General features: G+C 41.9%; 1 protein-coding gene across 15 annotated transcripts in view; it reads left to right on the forward strand.

The window, feature by feature from the left end:
* ABLIM1 (actin binding LIM protein 1) overlaps positions 1-14,841 on the forward strand; it is a 322,972-nt gene that overhangs the window by 256,324 nt on the left and 51,807 nt on the right. For 13 of the 15 annotated variants that reach the window (XR_012905702.1, XR_012905695.1, XR_012905697.1 and 10 more), the window contains exons 9-10: positions 7,093-7,140; positions 13,855-13,932. Coding sequence is in view for 2 of the 15 variants with exons in the window: in XM_075935416.1 (XP_075791531.1) it covers positions 7,093-7,140; positions 13,855-13,932 (126 nt within the window). In the remaining 13 variants the exon portion in view is untranslated. Of the gene's footprint in view, positions 1-4,262; positions 4,326-7,092; positions 7,141-13,854; positions 13,933-14,841 lie in introns of all 15 variants that reach the window. The other 2 variants (XM_075935419.1, XR_012905703.1) reach the window with 2 other exon arrangements.

The raw sequence follows: 14,841 nt of genomic DNA on the forward strand, positions 1-14,841 counted from the left end.
ATCTGAGCACTATTATTATTACTAGCACTTGTTCTCCAGTCTATATCTGGAAAGTTGAAATCTCCCATGATTACACAGTTTCCATGAGTATTTACTTCATTAAAAACATTGAAGAGGTCTCTATCCATATCCAAATTGGATCCTGGTGGTCTATAACACACCCCAAGCACTATCCCAGGGGAGGATCTGATAGTTTTCTTCCCCAATGTGATTTTTGCCCAAACAGACTCTGTCTTCTCCATTCCATCACTTTTTATTTCTTTACAATCTACCTCATCTTTGATATACAATGCGACTCCACCACCTTTACCCTTATTTCTGTCTTTCCTAAACAGCACACACCCTTCAATACCTGTACTCCAGTCATGCCTAGTATTCCACCATGTTTCTGTTATTCCTATAATATCTGGTTTCACTTCCTGGACCAATAGCTCTAGTTCCTCCTTTTTGTTACCTAGGCTCCTCGCATTGGTGTACAAACATCTTAATTTTTGCTGTTTGGCCTCATTCACATTCTTTACCCAATTTGGCACAGACGTTATACCTCCAATATGACCTATTAGACTAGTATCCACCCCACCCTTCCTCATGTTCATTCTCCTACCCCCAACTATATCCTTTCTTTCTTCGTTTTCCTCCCTCTCAGTGTTAAAATCCGGCGTAGAGATTACCTGGGCATCTCCCAACCGTCTCCCCCAAATTCCTAGTTTAAAGCTCTCTTAATAAGTTGAGCCAGCCTACATCCTAGAAGTCAATTTCCCTCCCTACTTAGGTGAAGTCCATCCCTAGAGAACAGTCCTCTGTCCATAAATACCTCCCAGTGACCATACATCCCAAAGCCCTCCTTATAGCACCACTGCCTAAGCCATCTATTGATCATCATAATCCTGTCATATCTTAGTTGCCCTTCTCTAGGAACAGGCAGAATCCCACTAAAGATCACCTGAGCCTCAATTTCCTTGAACATCCTCCCCAGCCTAGCATAGTCTCCCTTAATTCGTTCCAGCGAGAATCTAGCCATATCATTTGTTCCTACATGAAGGATGATCAATGGATTCCTTCCTGCTCCCTTAATAATTCTCTTCAACCTCAGTTCCACATCTCGTATCTTAGCACCTGGCAGACAGCACACCCTTCTATTCTTTGGATCAGCTCTGGTTACAGGCCTATCTATTCTTCTCAATAAGGAGTCCCCAATCACATAGACCTGCCTTTTCCTAGTGACAGTGAAATTCTCTGGTCTATCTCTAGCTTCCTCTGGCTGCAAGTCCTTGCCATTCCTATTTTCCCTTGTAATCCTAATGCTCATTATTGGTGTTGTCTCCATTAAGTCTTCCCCTTTATCTATGGGACTAGCCACTCTTCTCTTCTTCCTCACCCTTCCATCTTCATTATCTACCTGCTGTACCCCTTCTTCATTTTCCAGCTCCACATACCTGTTCTTGAGCTCTATTTTTCCTTCACTGACCCATCTTTTCCTCTGCCTGGTTCTCTGAGTCACATGCTTCCACTGTCCATTTTCTTCACCCAGCAGTCCCCCCTCTGAGGCCCTTGATCTTTCTTCCATCTGCATATCTAAGCTTTCCCCTTCAGCCACGTCATGCCTTTGCCCCATCATCTGCTCAAACCCCCTTCTAAACTCAACCAGAGTTTCCACCTGCATCTCCAGTCCTCGATCTTTTCTTCCATCAGCTCTATCAAGCGGCACTTCATGCAAACAAAACTCCTTTCAGGTACCCCCTCCAGAATCATGTACATACCGCAGCTACCACATCCAGTCATCCTCCTTGTGTTCTCTACTACTTGGGCCATGGCCACTACTGCCTCTGTGTTTTATCTACTTTCTCACCAAAATCCTATTAGTCCGCTGAACACAAAAACAAACCAAAACACCCTCTCCACAGCAAAAACAAACTCCAAACAAGTTCCAATATCCAAACTCCCTTTACAAACGCCCACTCAAACTCCCCTGTTTACAGCTCTGTTTGCTTGGCTCCTGTGCCGCTGCAGCTATCTGCAAGACCTTGAGGTTGTTGTTGTTATTGGGAGACGATTCTGTTCTGAAGACTCTGCATCAGGTACAAATATTAATCAGGCCTTGTCTACACTGGTCTTTTGGCAACAAAACAGTGAGAGCTGTACAATGCAACTTTTGTTGGGGGAAACACCCAGTTTTGGTGACCAAAAAGCTTTCAGCCTTGCAAGAAACTTTTGTTTCCCCCTCTCGTTTTATTGTCAACAAAGAGACAGTTTGGACTCTGCTGTTCGTTTTGTAGAGAGAACGGGTTTCCACCAGTATCCCACAATGCCTGCCTCAATGGCTTTGCTCAGTGTTTTGTGATCTCTGCTGTCCTTCAGGCATGTGCTCCCTCCCATTTCAAAGCTTTGGGAAGTATCTGATGGTTGAGTTAGCTGTTCCTTTTAGGGAACAAACAAAGAACAAATAATTGGAATGCTCTTGTTCTGCCCTGCTACAAACATGGTGGCAGGCAGACTGTTGGTGTAAGGGGTAGGTCTGGAGAGACTGCTGTGCTGCTTTTACCTTCTTTACCTCAGAGCTCATAGAGCTACAAGAGAATCCCAAGAAGCAGAGGGCTCAACTCTTGTTCTCATAACCCTGTGCTATGGGTTGGTTTCCCACATTGTTTTTCTCTGTCAGCAAGGGAGCTAACAATATGGCCACGAATGTTGACAGTGGGAGGCAGAAAGAACTATTTGACCAGTTTTCATTTTTGCATGTCAACACACTTTTGTCGCCAAACTTTCCCAGTGTAGACATAGCCTTGGTAGAAAAACACTGATATTAGAGAGGAGAATGAGGCTCCTATTGTAGCGTATGGGTGACTGTCTGAACTGATCTTTTCAGATTCATACCAAGTTTCTATAGAAATGACTTTACAGTTATGGAGAATGTGATTATTAAATAGCTGAGGTGGTCAAATTTTTCAACCAAGGTTTTGACATTTTTTCTCTCAAAATGTGCAGGAAAATATCATCACCGTTTTCCTCTCCCTAGGAAGAGAGGGGCTGATTCAGCTTGGGAAATCTTGGAAATCACTAAGCATGGTAGATGTTCTCTCAGGCCAGGGGCTTTCCCCACTCTGAACTGTGTCATTTGTACAAGTCCTGCTGTCCATGACAGGCATATCACAGCATCAGCCGATACCCATTAGCTGATTCTGTGATACCCACTAGACTCTAGTTCTAGTATCTTAATGCCTTCTCATCTGAAATTAGAAGGTGAACACATGCCCTTTTGTGAAGAGTGCTCCAAGAGAGTCAGGCCTTTCCCTGATTAAGGAGCAGTAGGTTGAGCTGTTGAGTGGAAGCTGCAGTAGGTTGTCAGGCTTTTAGGCTAATTTAGGGCTCATTGTTCATTCCGCTGTATTGATGTAAAACAGTCTGTTTTGGCAGTGGTAGGGAGTCAGACTGCTTGTATTTATTGGTGTGTGGCTGCAGGTATACAATATGTTCCCTTGACAGAGACCCATGGGACTTCTAATTGTATCAAAGCACTCCTAACTCTATCACTGACATTGGAAATATGCTCCAAGCTGACACATCTTCTGACTTAGTTCCAGCCCCGATGAAACGGCAGTTCTTCCTTTCAAATATCTTTCCTTTTTTGTTATGCACCCAAACCAGCAAGCACTTTTCACTCACATGGTCTTAATTGATATCAGTTAAATTAATAGAGATGTGTACAGTGCAATAGCACTGCCTCAAAATGGCAGATTGAGAGTACTTGTGATCCCATAGTATTGGGCAGATATAGATTTTCTGGGGGCTCTTTGCTCTGCTGGATTTCCTTTCCTTTTAAAACCAAACAAATGTGTTGTTGAAACAGCTTCAGAAGTCCGCAGCAACCTCTGTTTTATATCAGAGAGTGCACTAGAATACCAGTTAATCTGTGCTCTCACTGGCTGACTCTTAGGTGGAGTTCATAAGAACAAGGATTGCTTCAGAACTTTTTCCCTATTAGATTTTTGTTTGGAGAATTATCAAGCCAAAACAAATAGGAAATAATGCAACTCTTCATCCGTGCCAGGAATTTATTTTACAGTTGTCTGGCTGTTTGGTGGTTCGCAGCTAACCATATGGGACATCAATGTTACACGGCACCCAATTTACTGTCCAACTTAGCGAAAATAGGTATTAGTATCGTTGTTGCAAAAGACCTTGAACTCTTGTTGTGCTATTCTGTATCCAGGAGAAATATTTCTTTTTTTCATTCTTTTGTTTTCTTTTATATTTCATGGCAGCATTCCTCATCTGATTTCTTTTATCCAAAGAGTCTGATTCTGCGCAGACCACGCTCCACAGAGGTTTGCTGTGGTGTTTTCATACTGTGGTTAATAGCCTACTCTATTGAGACTTCCTTATTTTGCATTAGTGTCTGCTGCTGCTGCTTATCTCTCACCGCTTTCTATGCCTTCTCTCACCCATTGAAGCACTAACTTTATCTTTTCCATTACAAAATGCATCTTGTTTGCTCTTTCATACTTCTGCTTAATTTGTTTGTTCAATGTTATGGTTCCATTTTTTTTTTAAGCACACAAAAATAACCTGCTGCTCTTTATCACTTTGGTGTGATTATTCAATGGGTTACAGAAAGTGGTTGTTCTGAAATAGAAAGTTACAAATGAAAACACTACTTAACGAGCCGCTCATATGAAAACTATTGTGATTTTTATACATCTGGTTCGGAACAATGGAGACATTTTTCACAATGTTTTTGTTTTTTTTTCATGAAAAAATGTCATTCAAACATCGAATTCTAGATAAGTGTTGACTAGTTCCAACTGGGTATTTTAACAGAGCTAAACTGACTAATATCTGTTTTGTAAAGTTTCTATTTTTTGAATGGGTTCTGGTCAAGGGAAGGCTGATGTGCTGCCCATTAGTTCTTGCCTCCCTGTAGGCAGTGACTTGACCTGTGGCTTATCCAGGTTGGAGTTATGGAGTTTATCCCTTCATGCTAGGCTGCTCTTCTTCCTCCAGACTTCTCTGAGTCCAGCAGGTGCAAAGGGGTTTGATACTTTCCTGCAGCATAGTTCTTCTAGGGCAGTATTTCTCTACCTTTTGTAGTACCTCTTTAAAATATATATAAGTACACCTAGTACCTGCAGTTTTCAGACACACACATTTTTTTCTACCATTGCAACACATTTGTTTAAACAAGTTAATCGTAGCCAGGCGAGTGATGACATTTTTGGGTATAAAACGTACAAAAATATAAAAACGCTGTAAAACTTAAAACAAAAATTCAGTTTTCTCCAAATTTCAGTTGTGTTGACGTATCCCCCCCCAGACTTCTCTCAAGTACCCCAAGGGTACTTGTACCACTGGTTGAGAAACACTGTTCGAGGACTAAACCCATTAAAGTTAATGGAAAGAGTCCCATTGTCTTTAGTAAGAGTGGACTCAAGCCCATATCCAGTTTCCTCTGTGATGCTCTGTTCCTGATTCCTTCTAAGAATTGCAGGCTTTAAACAATTCCTCAGTATGGTCTGTCCTGCCTGTCCATTAAGAGAGCAACCCGACAGTCTAGTCTGCTTGCTAAGATGTCTAGTCTGCATTGTAAAGATGTAGGTGATTTAGGGTCAAATGCTGCCCTCTCATTTTGCTGGCATCCACATAATCAAACTCAAAATCTAGCCTGATTTTACACACTGATTTCCCAGGGTGTGATTCAAGCAGAATGTGGTTCATTGCTTCCCTCCATGTGCCAGATACAAAAAAATTCTCTAATTCTTCCTCAAAAAGTCAAATTTCCATGACATAAAGATAAAATCTTTCTATCCACCATTGCCTTGTTTGGCTTCAGGAGTGGAGTGCAGACTTTGGCCATTAACAATCACACCAGTAGCTGTCTGTCTAAAAGGATCAGAGGGGTAGCCAAGTCAGTCTGTACAGGATATAAACTTTAAAAACAACAAATAGTTTGGTAGCACTTTATAGACTAGCACAACATGTATATGGTATCATGAGCTTTCGTGGGCACAGCCCACTTCTTCTCATCTGAAGAAGCTGGCTGTGCCCACAAAAGCTTGTGATACCATGTACATGTTTTGTTAATCTTTATAAAGTGCTAGCAGACTATTTGTTGTTTTTAAAGTTTTTCTAAAAGGAGTCAAGCATTATAGTTCAGCATAAATTACACACATGGAGTCTTTAAATAGTCTTTAAAAACCACATTTACAGTCTCTTAAGAAAATTGTGTCTGTTAACAATCTGTAAGAAGATAAACTCTTGATGATAGAATCTAAGAACAGTGAATCCTGACGTTGGTGAAGTCAATGAGATTCTGGAAGCAAGGATTTTCATGGTGCCAATTTAACACCGCTGTTGGAGGAAACCTTCATTTGCATGGTTTTGTGGCATAGTTGGTTTGGCTGTTACTAGTATGCAGTGACTTGTCTTGATAGCTTATTTGCGTCACTACACTTAGGATGGAATGAAGTTGCTCCTATCTGTGAACACATGCGTGTGTGCATGTTATTTTTTTAAAACTAAACCAAACTTGTGAATAAATCTGGTCTTTACTTTCCTGATGATCGTGCATTGTAGATTGTTAGAAGAGGAAATAATTAGTCTCTCCATATGAATGTTCCTGGAAAGAGAAACTAGAAGCCACAATTAATTGGCAAAATAACAGGCATGCATGAAGAATGCTTTAGGATTTGATTTCTTGGTGGGTCACATACACCACCATTTATAATAATTATGATGCAGTAGGAGCCTGATCCAAAGCCCATTGAAGTCAATGTGATTTTTTCCCCCCAGTGACTTCACTAGGCTGTGGATCCATACCTTATGTAACTTATCTCCCCTGGAAAACTTTACAGTCAGAGACAAAGGATCAAAGTTATCTGTGTTGTTCTATGAGGACTATAAGTTATTTTTATAACAAAATCCTATTTATCAAGTGGAAGTGATTTCAGAAAAAGCTAAATTATAAAGTGGTGTTTTATATAAATCTTTACCACACTTAAACTAGACTCTAGCTAAGGAGCGTCTGTTTTAACTGTATTAACAATGTTATTGTTAAGTGACTATATGTAGAATGAAAAATTATCCCTTCTTCTACAGCTGTTACCACCGCCTTGCATAATGAACTCAATCAAAAAACTAAGGCAGGTACTGTAAACAACACTGGCAGTGTCTTTTATAACATAGTAGTGCATCCAGTCAACCAGATGTTCATGGGATCGCTTCTGATCTGCTTGCTTGCCCCCATATCTTTCCATAGAGCATGACTCTGAACATCTGTAGCATAGAAAGGCACAGCCATCACATTACGGCATTTGGGTGATGTGGATGGCTCTAGTGTTTTCTTTTTAATTTTTTTCCTTTTAAATAATGTAACAGTTTAAATGATGTGCAGTGCATGATGACATAAAAATAGAGGTAAATCAAGGCGAGCCAGCCTGTTATATGAATAAATATTAATTAAAGAACAAATTGGGGCATATGTGTGTGAGAGATACCATAATCCAGAATTGAAATGCACAATGGCCTAACAGAATTGTCATAAAAATAGCAGGAAAGACTTTTTCCATTTAATACAAATGCATAAGAAGAGGAAAAAATAAATAAAAATATGAGATTGCTGAAGAGGAGGAAAGTACAAAGAAGCGATACAGATGCTTCCGTTAAGATTTGATTCCATCATTTAGCTTCAATGATGATACTCATGCATTTCTCTCCGTTCTTAAAATGCATTCTTAGATTTCCTGTATCCAACAAAGAGGTCACAAATGCTTGGAGTTTTGGAGGGAGGGGGGGGGGAGAGAGAGAGGAGAAGTAGAGATGTAGATGGCTTTTATCCTCTTAAAGGGAGAGTAAAGAAAACACACTATGAAAATTGCAGGGAGAGGTGTTTAATGGAAGTACTAAATGGTTCATTGCTTAACACTGCTGTGATTGGGGAGGCTACTCCTAGGAGCATCCTAGTCAAACTCGGCAGGCACAAATGTGGTATTAGTAATATGCCAGGGTTGCTCAGAAAACAGGTCAATGTAGCTTAACCTGCACCCATCTGACCATCAATGGGTGTGCAGAACAAGAGTAACGTACATGCTGAGAAGTCAGACCAAGATTGTAGAAGGTTCACCAACTAACAGGAAGTGTGAAAAGAGTTAGTTCTCTTTTTCTTATGTTATATGCCCATTCTTCTTTGAGAGATGTTCCCCTGGGTGCTCCACATTAGGTTGGTGTATTGCTGCTGAGCCCAGTGACGTATTTTGACAACTGTACCCCTGAACCATGCATATGCTGGCCGAGAGCGCCACGTGCTACTAACTACCTACGCTGCACACAAATGGAGGAGGTTTGCAGTATGGTGCACTCAAAAGCACCTTTCACCATCCACAGCACCAATACCAACTATCCTCAACTACCTCCTCTACCTCAGACAGACTGGTCTAAGCCAGCTTCCATCAGGGTCCATCTTGCTGCTATCACCACCTTCCATGTCAGTATCAACGACACTTCAGTCTTCGTGCATCCACCCTCACGCTGCTTTTTGAAGGGATTCCAAGCACTTTATCCAGATGTAGCCCCACCTATGCCACCATGGGACCGCCATCTGGTACTTAACGCGCTTACAATGGCTCCCTTCAAACCCATGGCTTCATGCTCCTTGCTGCGCTTGTCCACGAAAACAGCATTCCTTGTGTCCATTACCTCAGCTAGAAGAGTGGGAGAAATCGCAGCCCTCATGGCCGGCCTTCTCTATACCATTTTCTTCAAGGGCAAGGTCACATTGCGCACCCATCTCAGATTCCTCCCAAAGACCATTCATTTACCTACCTTTTTTCTGAAGCCCCATGTGAATGACTTAGAAACCAAGATGCATACTCTTGATCTCCATAGAGCTCTATCTCTCTATTTACAATGCACCAAGCCCTTCTGATCCTCTCCTAGACTCTTTGTCTCCAAAGCGAACCGCAATAAGGGCAGTACGCTATCTTCAGAGACTGTCGCATTGGATCGCAGCCTGTATCGAGCTCAGCTATGAGCAAGCACGAGTGGCTCCTCCAGACAGAATAACAACCCATTCCACCAGGGCAATTTCCACTTCTATTGCCTGCCTCAGGAAGGTCCCACTAGCAGACGTGCTCGGCTGCTACGTGGTCCTTGGACCACATTTGCTAAATACTCTTAAAGGGCCCTCTGTCAAACCTCAGATTCTCAAAATCTGTCTTATCCACTGCCTTCCTTCCTGATTACAAAGCCTGCCTTCCTGACATTGCTTTGTAGTCACCTCATGTGGAGTACCCATGTGGACATCTCTCAGAGAGGAAAAGGAGGTTACCTACTTCTACAGTAACTGATGTTCTTCGAGATGTGTGTCCCCATGGTGCTTCATTACTCTCCCTTTCTCCCCTCTACTTTGGGGTTATGCTTGTCTGGCAGTGGACTCTGGGGTAGAGAGAGAACTGGGGGGGGGACTTGCGCATGTGAAGTGTAGGCAGTTAGTGAGCGCGTGGTGTTCTCGGCCAGTGTTTGCCTGGGCCAGGCGTACAGCTGTCAAAATCTCCATCACTGGGCTCGGCGGCAGTGCACCGACCTAATGTGGAGCACCCACAGGGATGCTCATCTCGAAGAACGTCAGTTACCGTAGGGGTAGGTAACCTCCTTCTTCCGGCATGCAAGAAGTTCTCGTATTGCTCACCCAAGGGCCGTGAGTGAGAGTTGCTGTTTTACTAATTTTGTGTGTTCTAAACCATTCTCATCCAGCTTACATCTCAGTTGATATCAGTACAGAATTTGGCCCAAATTGTTTTGACATTTAGAGATATGTAAAGTCACAAAAGTGGGTGTAGGCCAGGGAGGACGGTTAGTTATTTTAGATAATATCTCTGAGATTGTCTACACAGGGATACCTGAGAAATTAAAGTGTTTTAACTCACTTAAGTAAATTAAACTAAGCTAAATTAAGGCTACTTTCCTAACAGCATTCCTCTGCAAAAGAGCATCTGTACCACTGTTAAATATGGTTTAACTAATCTACTTTGAACGTTAATTTGGATTCAATTTCAAGAGTGTCCCTGCATAGACAAGCCCTGAGATGTAAGTTGTGTAAAAGTGGATCCAAAAACTCTTGAAATTTGTAAAGCAGAGTCGACAAGCCTGAGGATATGTATGCATAGTATGATACATTAAAGAGCACACCTGAAGAAGGGTGGCAATATTATTCATAGATGGATAGTCAGAAGCTACCTCTTAGGAAATGAGTAGCCAAGTAACTACAGTTTGGAAAAAAACAGGGACTGTAGCATTGCCATTATCTTTAGCATAGGTCTGATAAGAAAGCAGCATGCATGTATTTGACTGTGGAGCAGCTGTAAAAGTAGCGAAGCCTTAAAAGTCCAGAGGGTGTGGGAAATGTGTAGTCACATAGGAAATGTTTAGGAAACAGTTGGAGTCTGGAGACACTGCAGTTGAAATTCATCCTGCGTAACTCTAAACAGGAAAAAAAAGGGCAAGAAAGGCCAGTGTGGCTAAGTAAGGATGTATGGGGTATGAAAAACAATGGGAAAAGATTTGCCTCTTAAGAAGAGAGTTATAAAATTAAGCAAGACATTGGATGGGAACAACTGAAGAAAACCCTTTCAATGCTGATTGTTGGGTTTCTATAAATACTTTAAGTTCATCAGAGCAGGGGTTGCCTTTGTGTTGTGTATTTGGACAGCACCTCGTACAATAGGGTCCTTGTTTGTGAATGAGGTCCCAAGGTGCTAGCACAATACAAATAATAATAATTACTAATGAGAGAGATCTTCGCAGAGCTTTGCAGTAGATTGAGCATTAAACTTGTGCAGTTGGAGACTGGGAACAGAAGCATGGGTGTAAGGGTATGGCAGATCTGGCAAACAGCCATTTTTCTAACAGCCAAATTGATGGGAAGCTAATAAGCATGCAAAATCAGATGGGATGCGAGACCAGAAAAAGGGAGTGTATGTATTTGCAGGACTGGGGCCTAAACTTGGAAAGCAGACTGCACTAACTAAACTTAGGGACTGCAGTCCCAACCTAAAACAATGCAATTTACGCAAATGAAGTCAACTTTTAGATTCAGAGGGGTAGCCATGTTAGTCTGGATCTGCACAAGCGACAAAGAGTCCTGTAGCACCTTATAGAATGCATCTGACAAAGTGGGTCTTTGCCCACAAAAGCTTATGCTCCAATACATCTGTTAGTCTATAAGGTGCTACAGGACTTTTTGTCGCTATTGTTAGATTCATTTACTGCTGTGTCAGTAGGAGAGCATCTCCTGTTGACTTCCCTTACACTTCCCAAAGACGTGGAGTGTACAAAATGATGGGAGAGTGCTCTCCCATCGATTTTAGTATATCTTCAGCAGACCCGCTTAATCGACACTCACTTCTTCGATTGCAGTGGTGCCGATCGACTCCCAAGTATAGACATATCTTCAGTGTTTTAAAAAAACACAGTCAAACAAGTTGCTAAATAGGAGAGGAGATCTCAGAACATATTTTTAGGGGCCAAGGAGGGAGGTGAGTCTGAGAAATACTGCAAGAAAATAACACTTGGGCCAAGTGATTGTTTCTTGGCAACTTCTGAGCCCCTAAAGTAACTATAAAACGCCCTTTTCCCAAGATGTACAAACATCTCTGTCTGTTGCCTTCCAAAGAGTGTATGGGGATTGAGGATGGCACAGAGAAGACTGTAGTTCCTCTGAAATCTCACAATGTGTTTGTATTTATTAGAAAAAATAGACAAATCTTTGGCTAAAAGCAGGTGGTGAGTAATGAGGGAAGATGCCCTGAATCGCACCTCAGCTATTTAATCTTGTTCCTTATGCTTTGTAATAAAAACAATCACCATGGTAACTGAAACAACTTGCTACATATGACCATATGACTCTACTCAAAGCAGCCATATGAAATGTCAGAGTTAAAGGGAATGAACATTTCTCATTAACAGCCTGACTTTTTTTCCCCCAGTTAATTCTTGATGGGTTTTTGTTTGTTTGTTTTTGCTAATTTACATTATTTTCCTCATGGTTGTGTTATGGGAGGAGCAGAAGGAAGCGAGTATCGTAGACATTTCAGTGCTCTCTTTCTGCACTATGGGATTTTGTAGCTACTGAGAGGGTCCAACATCCAGTTAAGAAAATATGCTCAGCTCTGCTAGGGAAAGAGAGCAAAAGAGAGGTATCCCACAGTGTCCTCATCTGTTCTCCATTGTAGTCTCCTGCATTTGAGCTAAATCTTTAATTTTCTTGGTACCTTTTCCAAGTCCTTGAATTCCCCTAGTGCCCCAAATGTATGTTTCTTTGATGGGATTTCTAAAACACATGTCAAATCAGGTGGGAAAGAATTCCGCCTGCTTTTAATGATGCCCCATTAGCTTGCTCATAGTAACGTAAAAGCTAAAAGGACCCTGGGAGCATGGCTGCTACTCTGCTGAAGACTTTTCAGGAAATATCTGCTGAGAGCTAAGAGAGCCCCAGTGGCCTAGTTGTGTTTTTGGCAGAGATTCCTAAATAAGATCTGTGAGTCAGACTGTCCCATGTTGTTTTTCTCTCCAGTGGACAGTCATTGTTTCTTTGGATATGTGTCGCAGGCCAACAAGTGACAGGAGCAAGTTTGCCAACAGTTTCATTTTTCAGGGGCCCTGGAGTACAATACCCCACTACACTCAACCAGAGTCACCCACTGGGCGACAAGTGGCTCTACACAGTTTAAGTAGCTCCATTACTTAACCTCTGGTTTGAGAATATTATTTTTGTAGACTTCTGATTTTCTCCAGAAGAGGTGAATGTGGGCTTTGAATCTTCAGAGAGAAATCTTGGGCCTGACTGAGAACACACTAAAATTAGTGGGAGTATTGCCTTTATTTTCAGAGAGCTTTGGATCAGGCTCTTTGTACGTTAATTTCTAGATCAGGACAATTTACACTAACACTTTTATCAATGTGCGTACTACTTGGTAGATGTAGGGGGAGTTATCATACATTGCAAAGCATTGTTAGTTTTCTTCAAAAAAGAGATGAGAGATTTTTGATTAAGTGGGTTTCTGTTTCATGGAAATTTGAACTCGCGGATGAATTTATTTATCCACAGTGCCCTATGTGGAAGTAATATATTGGATATTGATGATGTGCCAAAAGCTTCCATTGAGTTTATAATTGCACTCACTTTGTACTGCAGTAGATTCCAGTTGCAAGGCAGTGGCACTAAATGTCAGAGTCATTGTAGAGTAGAATTTCAGCCTGAATTTTACCTGCAACTGTTGCACCTAAACTGTGTTATGTGGATTGTGAACTATTCCAGAGGAGAGAGTTTTCTGTCCCCTTACAGACAGGTGTTGGGCCCAGTTCTGCATTCATTCACGTTAATGTAGTTCCAGGGACTGAGGCCCTGATACAGTGAGTGGTAGCAAATGGGTAAGCTGCTGTGCGGGATTGGAATCTTGCTCCTTCTCCCCCACCCCCACCCCCGCCCCCACCACCACCAGTGGAACTGAGAAGGGTTGGCCATTTGTCAAATAATTTTTTCCAATAGGACATTGACAAGAACATCTTGGAGTGCTTTTACACTGCCTCTCTGAGATGTTCCCTTTTGTTCATTCTTGTTGTGAATCTTTCTTTTTCACAGTGTGCCTTAGGAAATTCCCTCTTCCCACACACAACCCCCCAAAACAGAAACGTTGCCTGCATCACGAGCTTGTGAAATTCCCCGGAATGCTGGAGGGTGCATTTACATTCTTCAACTTTAATTCATTTGAAGGCAAATGAATCTTTCCGCTTTTGAATAACAATCTAAATTCTCAGTGTTGTACCTGCAGATAGATGACTTACAAGTGAACATTTGTTTTACAGCCTACAAGAACATCATCTGAAAGTATTTATTCCAGACCAGGTTCCAGTATCCCTGGCTCACCAGGCCATACTATCTATGTAAGTATATTTTGCTATTAGTAAGCCGATGCTCTCTTGACAACTAGATAAAGGATGAGATTTTCAAATTGAGGATTTTGGAAGGTCAGTTCCCATTAAAACTAATGGGATTTGGATGCCCACATCTTTGCAAATCTCAGATAGAATGTTTGCATAGTGAAGTTGTTGTAAGCTACACAGTGCCAAATTTGTTATCCCCTAGTTGATGTGGCTATCAAGTGTAGCACATGGTGTACTAGATTGCTTTGTGAAAACTGAGAATCCAGAGCCTTATTTCCCTTCTAGGAGGTTTAAATAAAAAAAAAAAAGCCCAGGGGCAAAAGGGCTAAAACCTCAAAACAGCTACAGGTTGAATCTCTCAAGATCAGCACTCTCTGGTCTGGCAACATCCATGATCCAGCGTGATTTTAGTTAGCCGGGTGTCCGCTATCATGGGTGTGGCCAAGTTTCCTGCGGTCCAATAAAGTTTGTTTACAGCCACCAGTCCTGGCTCTGTTTTCTGTGCCATTATTTAGCTCTAATTACCCCTAAATGTCTTCCACGAGCCCAGTAAGCAGTGGGAGTGTTGGTAATGCTGCTAGACAATATTGACCTTCTGTGGTTCAGCAAATTCTCTGGTTCAGCATCTATCAGGCTCCGAGGGTGCAGGACTAGAGAGATTCAACCTGTACTGCATGACAGAGTGTTGTGTGTGCACCACTACTCCCTCTCCTGGCCAGGATTAGAAAGCCCAGTACTGTGTGTAATAGGCTTTCTGCTGTTAGAGTAACTCGCAGTAGGAGAGTCTTTGTTTTTCCTTCTGGTAGCTGGCCTACATAAGAAGTTTATAGTGTGCTACTGCTTCCTCAGAGGAACTTGTTTAGCCCAACTGCATTTGGTGCTGGGGTCTCAGGTTCCAGGCTCAACAAC

The sequence above is a fragment of the Pelodiscus sinensis genome, chromosome 8, assembly GCF_049634645.1.
Source record: "Pelodiscus sinensis isolate JC-2024 chromosome 8, ASM4963464v1, whole genome shotgun sequence".
NCBI lineage: Eukaryota > Metazoa > Chordata > Testudines > Trionychidae > Pelodiscus > Pelodiscus sinensis.